Here is a 13,602-nt window from a genome sequence, read left to right on the forward strand (position 1 = left end):
CTGTCAAGAGCCCGAAAGGGAGAGCAGAGAATTGGTATGTTGTAGTTTTGAACCGGAATCTGAGGAATTTTTGGTGCATAGGATGTATTGATATATGGAAATAGGCATCCTTGAGGTCGATGGTTACAAACCAGTTTCCCTGGGACAGAAGAGGGATAACGGAATCAAGGGTTTGCATACGGAATTTTCTATACAGTATGAATTTATTCAGGTCTCTAAGGTCCATGATTGGCCGAATACCTCCATCCTTTTCAGGGACTGCAAAGTATTGGGAGAAGAACCCATTGTTAGAATCAGAAGATGGAACTCTGACTATAGCACCCTTTCTGAGGAGTGATGAAATTTCCTCTCGCAAAAGTACTGAGAAGCAGGTGCTCTTAATGAAATTTGGTGGAGGGATTTTAGAAAATTCTATAAGGTAGCGCTTTTTGATAATAACTAGAACCCGCTTATCAGTTATAATCCTCCACCATTCTGGGAGGAACAGGGAGAGTCTCGTGGGGCTATGGGAATGATTAGGCATATTGCTTTCCCCTTTGTTGTGTCTTATGAAAAGACTGTCTGGTGCCTTGGTATTGTTGCTGTTTGAATTGCAGGGGGTTGGTCTGTGGCGGTTGCTGCTTAGTGTAACGAAAGGGCTGGTATTGATATTCCTGGTGGTAGAAAGGCTTTTTGTAAGCAGGCCTCTGGTACTTATATGGTTGGTACGGTACATATGACTTGGCCATTTTCCTCATTTTATAGATGTTTTCCATTATGTCATCAGTTTTAGCATTAAACAACCCCACAGCATTGAAGGGGAGGTCCTCAATCTTAGTCCTGGTATCGTCAACGATGTTAGCCGCCCTAAGCCAAGTGTGCCTTCTGACTGCTATCGAAGTTAACATGGTCTTCAATGCGGTGTCAGCAGTATGTTTCACAGCAACACTCTGCTGTTTTGTGAGGGTGGTAGCCTCCGTATACACATTAAGAACTTCTGTCTTAGATGGCTCCAGCACTGCTTGCAGAGCGGGGAGTATTTTGTCCCATAAATGTCTCTGATAGGCACCCACTGCCACCTGGTAATTGGAGATCCTGATCATCAATGCCGCTAGCAAGAAAAATCTTCTCCCTAAGGAGTCAATTTTTTGTCCCTCTCTATTCATAGGCGTTGTGAAAGACCTGGTGCGGGACTTGTATTACGTGGCTTTGACCACTATTGAATTAGGAGTCAGATGTTTGGCTACGAAGTCCGATTCTGATCCATATGTCTTATAATGGTGTTCTGCCCTTCGTGGAATTTGAAGAGTTGAGGGTGGCTTATCCCATGAGTCTTTAACAAGCTTAAGAAGTGCTGGGATAAGGCTCAAACTAGGTGGGAATGTCTTATCCTCGTCCATATCATGGAATGCTAAGTCTTTCTCCTGCTGCAATGATATTTGAGCATCAAGTTGCAGGGTCTTTGCCATGCGTAGTATGAGTTGGGCGTAAGATGTGTAGTCGTCCATAGGTGACAGAGGATGACTGTCTACGGTATCAACGGAGGGGTGTTGAGTTTCGGATACACCCGACGACAATGAGTCATCCTTATTAGAAAAGATAGAAGCCCTCGAGGATGAGCGATGGAAGCTCCTTGAATGAATCCTTGGAGGGGAGTTGGTGTCCAACTGTGTAGATGCGGAGAAAGGCTCGGTATCGTGGCCGGAAGGGCTGGAATAAAGTGTGGTTGTGTCTACTGAAGGACGGCTTCTGCGGTGTTTAGGTTGTTTAGTTGGTATAGAGACCTCTGGTACCACCTGTCTTTTCCGAGGTGGTTCGACTTGGGGAGCAGAAGCATCCCCTCAGCCTTGCGAAGGGGCTTTCGGCGGAGGCGCCATGGAAGGTACCAAGGTGGTGGTGGGTAATTGAGAAACCTATATTGATCTTGATAGCCATAGCCACGGTACAGGTATGGGTGGTATTGAATGAAGTAAGGATAGCTGTACTGCGGCAGATCCTCGGGATGGTAGCATTGCTCCTCATGGCTGTAAGGTTGGTATGGAGAAGTGTGTTTGCGCTTCTCGCTTCTCTTTTTTGGAGTGCATATAGCGGACTCCTGTTCAGATTCGACATCAATATCTGCCTGCCCTGAGGATCAAGGTCTAGAATAGGCCAAGGCCAGGCTGGAAGGTGCGTAAGCCTCACAATGGTCTGAACTTGGAGAGAAGCTGGGAATAACATGAGGTGTTTGGGCTGGAGGAATGCCACATCCCTCTCTATCCGAGAGCCCAAGATCTTCTCTCGAGGATTCCTCCAAAGGCAATGGAGCCAGAGGAAGGGATGTGATAGCCAGTTTGGCAATTTTCTTTTGTTTCTTAATTTTTTCCTTGTCTTTTCTCTTCTTTGCAGGATCAACTGACCGTGGTGGAGCCTTAGTGGAGGCTAATTTGGCCGGTTTCAGAGAGTCCTTGGATTTGGTAAGTATCAAAACCATGCTGGATAAAGATTGTGCAGCTGGACTGGAGACAGATTTAGTAACCTCCTATCGTTGAGGATTAGGAGAGGGGAGAGTTTGCACCACCATGGCAGGATTAAGAGTCCTTCTGTAAAGAAAGGACCTTAGTTGCTGAAGTCTCAGTTTAATAGCTTGTTTAGAGAAGTTTCTGCATGTGGCACACGACTGGGTCTGATGGGATTCTCCCAGGCAAAATAAGCATTGATTGTGTCCGTCCATCAATTGAATTTTTTGTGGACAAGGGGAACACTTCTTAAAGCCCCGAGGGGTCATAAAACAAGAGGACACAGAAAAATAAAATAAAGGAGGGGGAATCCAAGGGGAAGATGGGGGAAGGCGGGAAAGTAGTGAAAGAACGGAATGGAGATCTTATAGCTATGAGGGTAAAACAATAAATAATGATTAGAAAAAAGAAAAGGTAAAAATCTCTACAGAAGTTCGAATTTACTTTCCTTAACGCAACAGCGGGAAAAAAGGAACTGAAAGTAAGGTTGATGAGGCGGAGCTTGCACCCTGGGGGGGAATTAAATTGTTTCTTTTTTCTAAGCTCTAAAATCTTCCGAACGTCCTGCGCAGGCGCAGAATAAAACCCATTTGTGTGCATTCACAGAGGCCACTACGAAGAAGATAGGCTTTTGGCAAGATCCAACAGGGCATTTCTTCCTTTTCTTAAAAAGTTAAAAATATCTACTTTTAAAAGATCCATTTGCCAATTGTTCTTCCTGCTATCACAATTGGAAACAACTGTTTTAGTAACTTTCCAGTTATTATCCAGTTCTTAATGTGTACCCTTTGCTTCTCTCTTTCTGAAAGCTCTGAAATCTATTTCAGTCCAAGTAGTTTAAGGTCAAAAGAAACTGCACCCCCCAGCCAGCTTATTCTTCATGTAGCCCCAAAGAGGCAATCAGACACACTCTTGCTCAACTATTTAAGTCAAGGAGACACCAATATCTGTTCCTAAAATGTATATCTAGACAAAGAAATGTAGGCAAAGTAAAAAAAAGTTATGCAAATAACGTAATTTCTACTAAAAGCATGAGAAACTTTTCAGAACAATGACATTCAAATTATTGTGTATGTGTGAGAGACATGGGGCAAAACTAGGCACTTTGGAGGCTGCAAAATTAAAAATAAAATATATCAAACATTGAGTAAAATCCTATCACATAAATTTACACTGGCAGAAGCTGAGGATATCATCAGTCAACATTAGTAAAATTTAATACAAATTAATTAAAAACATCCTCTCCCTCTGTTTAGGTTCCAAGGCTCCCTATGGCTCATTTTTGTCTTGTGGAATCCTTTGGGAGCTTCAGGATGTGGGTGGGGGTGAGAGGAAGCTTTCAATTGTCTAAAATCACTGGAAGGTCCCAGTCCTGGCATTGACCAATCAGCAGTGATTGTTGGTGATTAAAGACTCTTTCCACTGTCCTGCAGCTCCCAAACAGTTCCCCAGGGTGAATGGAAACCCTAGGGAGCCTCAGAACCTAGAAGATAGGGATAGGAAGCTTTTAATTAGATTATATTACATTTTACTAGTGCCAGCCGATGACCCCATCAGCTTCTGCCAGTGTAAATTTAGGACAACAGGAGTTTGACTACTAAACAGAAAACATAAGGAGATATCAGTAAGAGAGAAATCAGCATTCAAACTTTTTACAGCATACTTTTGTTTTGGAGGAAAATACTAGTCAACATGAGGCACCAAAAGCATACCTGAGATCCTGCAGCAACATTATTTATAAGATGGTTGTTGGGATGAGCAATCCAAAATGTTGAAACCGCCCTGCAACCAATGAGTGAGACACACTGAAATATCACATGTGAGAAGTCCATAAGATTCTTCAGTCTGGTAACAAAACAGTAAGTGCTTTTATTTGAAGCAACTTCTTTTTTTGTGGCAGGGATATGCTCTCAATACTCTAAGATGCAATGCCTAAAACAATACATAAACCAGCAATTCATTTTTGGCAACCAATAGGGATATTCTTATCTGGTTTTTATAATGGCACTTGCGTTCCTATAGTGAGGATTAAGGTAAAATTACATGCAGTTTGAGTCATCTCTGGAATAAAGGGATACTTTCAAACTGGATGGAAGGAAAAGAAAATCTTTCTCTACACATTAAGAGTATCTGTTCAGAACAAAGAAGCATTTTGTTTCCTGAACTATGAATACTGGCTTGGATTCCTGAGAACTTATCAGGAATGCTCCTCTCATGGGATCTTCTAGCAGGTGGAGGGGGGTGTCAATCTTTGCTGATGCTCCCTGCAGCCCCCTGAAAATCCTGGTATTAGAAGCTCCTGGAATTATGCAGGAGGTGGCAGGGCTTCACTGAAGCAAAGGCCTTTCTGCTGATGAAAGATGCCTTTTCACTCACAGAATGGAAACTCAGGATCCAAACCATTTAGCCAAATTTAGCTGGTTTTGAATGTCACTGCAACCAATCTACTTATGCTCACTTCTTCTTTGCTGGAAGCCTCTTCTCTTCTACTGGAGTGACACAGTTCCCTCTTTTTCTGTAATCCAGCTGCCTAGTGAACCCTGCCTATTCCTAACTCCAAACATGTCTGTAACAAAAGGATGAAAATTTTTCTTGCCTGGTATGCAACTACAGTGGTGCCTCGCAAGACGGGCGCTCCGTTTAACGACGAATCCGCATTACGACGAGGTTTTTGCGATTGCAAAAGTGATCGCAAAACATTTTGAATGGGGAAATTTTGCTGCACAATGATCGGTTCCCTGATCGTCAGGTTTTCGAAATGGCCGCCGGGTGCTCAAAATGGCACCCCGCTGTGTTTAGGAGCCATTTTTCTCTGCATAAGCACCCGAAAATGGCCACCCCTATGGAGTATCTTCGCTGGATGGTGAGTTCTTAGCCAATTAGAACACATTAACCAGGTTTTAATGCGTTTCAATTGCTTTTTTATTTTCACTTTACGACATTTTCGTTCTACAGCAATTTCGCTGGAACGAATTAACGTCATAATGCGAGGCACCACTGTACAGAAAGTGAGGAGTGTGAATGTCTGAATGGAGTAGTGGGCATAAATGAGTCGTCACCTCAAATTCCACTTCTCCTCCTGCTCACTGACCTTCAGATTCTTACAGATGAGTCAACAGAGCCTCAGATCGCATTATGTTACAGGTTAGCATGTATGAATATCATATTCAGTGCTTTACATTGGGTCCAAAAAGTGTCAGCAATTGATGCAACCAGTTTAATAACAGGTTACCTAACTGGAGACCAAACCAATTACTACCACTGGCTACATTTTGTGCCAGATGAAATGTATAAACCATCTTTTTTTAAAGACAAGCAGATGTAGACTAATTGGCCAACATGCTTCCAGTGCGCAGTGGAACAGTATGTCCCAGACAAATTAGACTATAGTTTGCATAGGCCCCAAAGCATAATGTAAGGGGAAAACCACTCCTAGACATCAGTACCATCCAAGCCTCCCAGTTAATACTGGATCCAGGAGAACTCCTAACCTGCACATTTTGTTCAATAGTTTCTCTCCCCCTCCCACTTTTTTCCCTTTAAATCTCCTTGTTTAGCCCACTACTCACATGCAGTCTGTGGCTGGTACTGGCTCATAGCTTCCATAGACATGATCCCTCATGGCTGTGCACATTGTGCTATTTCTGTCTGTTGGAAGAAGTGTGCCTGGTTTGGTGAGTAGCCCTAGATTATGAAACAGGGTATTTCTCTGTTCTATACCATCTTCCAGGAAAAAACAATGACCTAGTGTGTCATAGCCAATGGTGTCTTTTATCTGCAGAAAAATAAGGTTGTTACATCATTCTTGAATAGCTATATTGGGGCTTGAAAAATGTATTACATTTTTACTACATTGGCATAGTTATAATCAGACAAGACACTTCAATGTTAGCAATGTAAACCAAACAATGAGCCATACAAATTATCTAACCACAAATGCAGAACTTTTGAGATGAGCTCAAACTTCATCTTCATGCCCTATCTAACAAACCAGCAGCAAGAGCTAGCTATAGATAGATTAGGCATAAACGGAATCTTCAAAAGATATATTTAAAAAAAACTAGTGTACGACTAAAATAAGAACAACTAATCAAAGCTCAACCACAAACCTGACATCATGATCACCAATTAGCTTATAATCACAGATGAAACAAACAGCAGGCAAAAGGTTGCCATTAGTGGTCCAAACTGTGCTGATGCCTTTTCACCTGCCTATCCATATAAATCGCTGGCAACCATGGCATCTGAATTAATAGTCTCAACAAGAGGAGAGCAACTGAATAAATGGAATTTGCATAAGTTACATACCAAGTTCCTACCAATTCAATGGGTCTATGCTAACTGAATCTAAAAACTGAATTCAGGCTAAGAGCACTAGTAAAACCCTTTCTTTCTATGGAGGTTGCGTGATAGAGCTAACACATGCTCAAAATACCCAGCCACCACCCCACACTGGCAACAATGGCAAAGAAGGCTGCCCTCTACATTACATTCCTGGGGCAACAATCTTAAAGCGCCTGATCACATCAGCTAAATGTTCCCCAGTTCTTTTTTAAAAAATTATAATAAGCATACACTACACAATCCACTTAAAAAAAATTAAATAGAAAAATAAGACATAGTTTTTATACACAAGACTTTAAAATTATTTATTTATTTATTTATTTATTTATTTATTTATTTATTTATTTATTCATTCATTTATTCATTTATTCATTTATTTATTTATTCATTCATTCATTCATTCATTCATTCTATTTGTACCCCGCCTATCTGGTCAATTCGACCACTCTAGGCGGCTATCATAATGTCCCCCCCCCCCCCCGCAACCAGGACCACTGGAGATCTAAACAATTCTCTTTCCTTCAAGGATTCCCATTTCCCTTCCAAAACTGTAACATTCCTTGTGATGGTGTGCATCCCTTTCCCTTATTAATACATGCTCAATAGTCTCCCCAAAATTCTGCAAAACTATGCCTTTTAAGCAGTCCTTTCTTTACTTCAATATTATCATTGATCTCTATATTCCATACTTCTTTATACCATTCATTTAACTGAAAGTCATGTTTTATTTCCCAGTACCTAGCTATCATTAATCTAAAACAGCCATTAATAAATCAGAAATTAGTTCTCCAGTTGCCCAGTTATATTCCTCCTTATCAAATATTGATAAAAGTACTACTTTATTACATACTTTTACATTTTGCTTAGTTATTTCTATAAATACAATTTGCCAAAATTTCATCACACTCTCACATTCCCATCCCATGTGAAAATAAGTTTTCTGGCATACTCTCCAACACAACATAGAATAGTTTTTATTTATTTGCTTCAATTTCACCCGAGTTACATACCATTGGCACACAATTTTAAAGTTCTCTTTAATCCTTATATACATTTCACTATTCTTACATCACACATTTTCTCCCATCTTTAAGTAGTCATCTCTTCCTCATATCATATTTCCATAACGATGCATTCCATACCTCTGTTGTACTGAATTGTGGTCATGAGGTATATGTGTTGGGGTGAACATTCCCATTTGTTTTAATGTTACCAATTCATTTCTTCCTGTTTGTAACCTCATGGCCAGCTACACCATGGAACCGATATATTTCCTGGTGCACGGCAGCCCATGACTTTACAGTTTTACACATATTTCATAGATAGAGGTTATTTCAGAGCTAAAGCCCCTAACCCTTTCACCTTATGGCCTGTCTTGATTTCTTGAGCCTTTTGCTCCTTTGATTGCTTCCAACTGTTTTAGGCTGTAGTCTGGATTGTGTGGATTGGTTCTGTTGGGATCTGGGGTACTGGAAGCCTTACCTGGCACGGCAAGCTGCACACAGCACTCATCCTCCCATGTTACTTCTTCTGTAGTGCCCATTCCTGCCCCATAGTTTCCCCATATGGGATTGCTCTGAGACTCCTCCACATGGCTCATGTAAATCCATGCCTCCCTTCCTCCACTGGCAAAGGACAGGTTTATAATCTACAATTCCATTTCCCATCATAGTTTCAGTCTATGATTTGTAGCTTATCACAATCAGCAAAACATTGCTGCAAATATAATGCTAACCATGATTCAGTCTGAAGGGGTAAACTGAAGTGGAGGTTCAACTAAGGGAAGAAGGAAACCAAGAATGAGAGTGAACCTTTAAGTCACTCCTAATCATCATTAGATCATGCAATGTTATACAGTGGTGCCTCGCTTAACGGGCGCTCCATTTAGCGACAAAATCGCTGAGCGATGACTTTTTCAGAGCGTTTTTGCGCTTCGTTTAGCAATGGTCCCTATGGGCAATTTTCCCTCAGTGATGGTTGGGACCACGCTTCGCATAGAGATTAAATTCTGGGTCCCCTGTTTCGCTTAACGATGGTTTAAACAGCCTCATGTTTGCCGTTTTTTAAATGTTTTTCTGTTATTTATAAAGTTAAAGTTTACTGTTTAAAATGTTTGAAATCATAAAGTGCACTTAATAAACCCTTTGTTAACCAAATTTGACTTTGTTCTGACTCTTTTTTAATTTGTTGTTGTATTTTTCCCCCATTGAGATGCATTGAATAGGTTTCAATACATTTCAATTGGGGAACCGCATTTCGCTTAGCGATGTTTCCTATGGCGATTTTCGCTTAAGGACGGCAATTTGTTCTTATTGGGATGGATTATCAGGGTTTTCAATGCATTTCAATGGGAAACCGCGTTTCGCTTAGCGATGAAATCGCTTAGCAGCTATTTTTCGGAACGAAATAGCATCGCTAAGCGAGGCACCACTATGCCTCCATTTCACCCTGCAGATTTTCATGGAGGGTTGCTAAAACAATCTTAGTGTCATACTTTTGTTCATAAAGAGGAACATCAAGTTCAAGAAAGCTCACAGGCTTCTATTAGACAGTTAAAAACAATTGGTTGGATACTATCTATCTACCTTCCATGAGTTAAAGACTCCTGCTCACACAAGGTATCCTCAACCAGTTTACCAACTTTTACCACATAGCTCTCCAATTCTTTGCATGGGAACTGGACAAGCTGCTGTGGGGAGGATGGAGTGAGCACATCCATTTCAGCTCGTTTTGCTGCATGTGCTTAAATATGGATCCAAATTAATTTTGTTCCCCAAAAGCCTCATTGCCAAAGAATTTCACATTTCCCTTCATTCATTTGTTCCTACCAGCAGGCCATTTGTTGCATGAATGGTAACGCATCTGGAGAAACAGTGATGAATTGATAGGCCTTCTAGAAAAGTCCTGTAGCTGTACCCTCCTTTCTCATCCACATCTCCACAATGGTGAAAGTGAACAGGGTACCTTCCGTGCACTTGCTGACCCATTTGTTTGAGTTCCACATAAGACAGATGGACAGATGTAAAATTCTTCAAAATCTGGAAGACCACAAAATGTTGATCCAACTAATTTTTCATTGTTTACACATTGACATACTTTGGCTGCTTTTCAGGTTTCACAGCATGTATTTCAGTGAAATACAAACACAGCAGAGTTAAAGAACATCTTAAAATCTATATGAATTCCAGCTACAATGAAGAGCTATAAGCAGAGCATATGGATAAGGTCCCAAATTCAGTCTTTAGCAAACCTACTTAAAATAATGTTGGGTGGTATGCCTGCTGCCAATCAAAGTAGCAATATGGGGCTGGATCTGGACCTGTATAAAAGCAGTTTCACTTGTTCATGTAATATAGCTTAGAGATGAAAAATAATACTTCCTGGACCACAACTTCAGGAACAACCTAACTAGTACAAACAGTGGTCATGCTGGCTGCAATATTCTCGGTACCGTAGTCCAAAAGAGTGACATTTGCATCTCTGATAACTAAAATGACATTGATGTAGCAGACCTAGGAAGTCCAGTGCTGCAACATGCCCAACATCTTACACATTTTTAGTTCAACTGCATTTTCAACAAATGGAAACAGTGTGACAAAAGTATACATACAAAAGAATGTAATCCCCACTAACCCATCTTGTATACAGGAGTGAATGCTGCGGAGAAATTGCCGTACCTGGATATGTCCTCCAAATGTATCGTAACTGAAGAACTGGCACTCTTTGCCAGTGTAACAAGAATCTCCCATTTCGCCCTTTATTAATATATTCCTGGTAAGAACCCCAACCTCAGCTCTCATATCCACTCCATCAATTATTTCTCCCATATGATGGAACTGAGGAGTTTCTGTTTAAAAGAGTGTTGCATTCAAAGAGAAAACAAACAAAAGGAAGGAGGCTGTTAATTCTTATCTGTTACAGATATATGCAAAATGTTAGCATAATTTTCAGGCTTAAATAAATTATATCATAAGAATATAATCTTGCCCCTATACAATCCAGACCTGATTAGCAAGGATGCTACGTTTTTATTATCATCAGAAAGTTAATGTATCAAAACCAGAGTGGCAAAGGTATATGACACTCATCCTCTGAAACACTTTGGGTGACTAGATGGGCATTTATCCCACTGTCTGGGCCACTGTGGAGTTAGGTTGGTGTTGCTGGTGACCAAACCATGTGTCAGAGTGAACAAGCCCATCCTCAGAGGGTTCCCACCTGCACCCTTCTGGTCCCTGTCAGGGGCTGCTGTATTTTCAGGAGTGGGTAGGACCACTCTGTATTATTTTGTTTCCAGCACATGAAATCACTGGAATCAAACCAAAGCAGAGCTTGCTATTTAAATTTTACTTCCATTTTCAATTTCCCAATATTGTTAAGTGGCTTAAGGAGACAGGTTAGCCACATCACAATATTGGAAATTTTAAAACTTCCTCTGCTACTCTGTGAACAGTGGAAGGAAACAAAAGATTTTTTAAAAAAGCCTATGAAGATGTGCTATATACCTTTTAGAAAAAAATAAAAACTGAAAGTTTCCTACCAGGAGGAGGAAGAGAGAGAAGAGGGCAAGGAGGTGAATGCTTTGTTTTCTTTGTTCTCTTATGGGAGGCAAGACAATTAGGGGTGCTTGAGGTGCTTATGATATCTGAATGCAAGGTGACCTCAAATGGCATATTGGACCTCTATGAGACCTTAAGTGAGCCCACTCCAACTGAGTCATGTAGCCAAGCCCTCAGTTCCTTTCAATCTCTCTTGCATCGGTGAAAGGGAGCATTGCAGATTTGCCTTTCATCATCTCCTTTTTCCTTTTCAAAAGATTCCAGCCTAACCTGCAATAGCAATCTGTTTTGTAATCTGTTTTAAGAATTATTTGGAATATGTCTCTCATATTTCTTTTAAGACTTCTTCTTTTCCATGTTTCCTTTACTCGTATTTTTGTGTTGCAATCCATACTTACACTTCATTCAGTATTTCTAAAAGTTATCTTGTCTATACATCATGAAATCTTTTCCCATCTCTTATTCTCTCACACACAGAGACAACTTTAGCAGTTTCTTTATCTCCATTGGTTCCTTTATTTATCCCTCTAAAACACAAACTGCTTCAATAAATGTACCTTCAACCAAGTCAAATGCTTTCAACACATCTACATCTGTCTTATTAAAGTTTCCCTTTACTAAGTAATGGACCTCATCATCTGGAAAGGAACAGTCAGAGCACCAAAAAGGAATAACTAGACTTCTTGAAGTCTGGACAAATTTCCATGAAGGCTGTAAATTCCACACCATCGCTTCCAAAAGTATGCTTCTAACACTTTCACCAGTTTGTTACATAAGTTCTCTAAAATCCTCCTCTAACTAACTACCTTTCATAATGAATCATTGAAGGAACAGAATTCACATGAACCTCCTGATACAAATACATACTACATATTGATTGTTTCAAACAAACAATACAAAACTAACTTTAAAAAAAGTATTGATATAAAAGATGCTTTGCCTTTTTTTTTACTAATTTTCATTAATTTTAACAAATATTCCATAAAAAGTGCATTAATTATATTCACCCTTTTACAGATTTCAACTCAACCAACCTTTGCTTTATATTAAAATTTTTCATAATTCCAGTGTTTTCCATTTTCCTGGAAGAGTTTTTTTTTAACACACTTACTTATGTATGTAGTAATATTTCTCTCCAGAATTTTGTATATTGGATTTTTGGGTTCCCTTTCTGTTCATTTGTTGCCATGTATTCTATGTTGCTGTTTCAAGAGTCAGTTTTCTTGTGTGAGAATAAAATTTTAAATCTCTTTCTGAGCAGACTTCTGGGGAATGTTCCATTCCACACTCACTATATTGTTTTAAGTCTGTTATGATGTTTTGACAAGGGAGCTTGTTCAGCAGAAATCAGTAGGCCACAAAGAAGGGAGTCTGTTTATAGCATTGCAGCCATTAACTGATAGCTCTGCCCCAAGATCAGTTCTTTTGCCTGAAAATAAAATATTAAGTCTCTTTCTAAGCACAATTCTGCATGATGTTTCATTCCAGAATCACCATATTATTTTAAGCTTATATCTTAGTAAGATGTCTTGTTTAGCAAAAATTAGTAGGCTGGGAGGAAAGGGATCAATTTATGCTATTTCAACCATTAACAGCTAGCTCAGTACCCAAAGATCAGCTCTTCTGCCTGAAAATAAAATAAGCACAGTTCTATTCATTCCAGACTCACCATATTATTTTAAGCTTGTTGTGATACTTTGGTAAGGTGTATTGTTCAATGAAAATGAAAAGACCAGGAGAAAAGAATCAGCTTATGGTAAAGCAGCCACTAACAGATGGCTCTGGCCCCACAATACAGAATTACCCAGAGTTAGTATGCAAACTGTAAAAAAAGCAGCAAAAAGACTGTAATTCACATGAATGCTGCCTTGAATGCTTAGCAGCTCAAGTGAAGTTGATTTCTTGCACCAAAACCCAGCAAAGCTCCACATGCCTGAGATGTAGGAAGAGAAGAAACTCCTGACAGATTTTTGGAACACTTAAAGCAACTGGATATTAAATGACTAGAAAGCGGAGGAACTGCTTCCATATGGGAATAATTGGCTTGCCTTTCCACATCCATGTGAGAGAGATGGCACAAGTTTTATGTAGATGCAAAACTCTTGAGGTCTAAGAGAGGCAGATAGTAAAATTTCATTAGAAAGATAAAGAGGTCTATATTTCAAGAGGAAGAGCCAGCACACTGCACCAGTAGATGTTTTGCCCCTCATGTGAACTAGAGG

General features: G+C 40.0%; 1 protein-coding gene across 7 annotated transcripts in view; it reads right to left on the reverse strand.

The window, feature by feature from the left end:
- Positions 1-13,602, reverse strand: part of CEMIP2 (cell migration inducing hyaluronidase 2) — a 77,619-nt gene that overhangs the window by 31,428 nt on the left and 32,589 nt on the right. For 5 of the 7 annotated variants that reach the window (XR_013541513.1, XM_078385076.1, XM_072992211.2 and 2 more), the window contains 4 exons: positions 10,499-10,668; positions 9,650-9,859; positions 6,047-6,252; positions 4,190-4,259 (listed from right to left, as the gene is read on the reverse strand). Coding sequence is in view for 5 of the 7 variants with exons in the window: in XM_078385076.1 (XP_078241202.1) it covers positions 4,190-4,259; positions 6,047-6,252; positions 9,650-9,859; positions 10,499-10,668 (656 nt within the window). In the remaining 2 variants the exon portion in view is untranslated. The remainder of the gene's footprint in view (positions 1-4,189; positions 4,260-6,046; positions 6,253-9,649; positions 9,860-10,498; positions 10,669-13,602) is intronic. The other 2 variants (XR_013541514.1, XM_078385077.1) reach the window with 1 other exon arrangement.

The sequence above is a fragment of the Pogona vitticeps genome, chromosome 2 (assembly GCF_051106095.1).
Source record: "Pogona vitticeps strain Pit_001003342236 chromosome 2, PviZW2.1, whole genome shotgun sequence".
NCBI classification, from domain to species: Eukaryota; Metazoa; Chordata; class Lepidosauria; order Squamata; family Agamidae; genus Pogona; species Pogona vitticeps.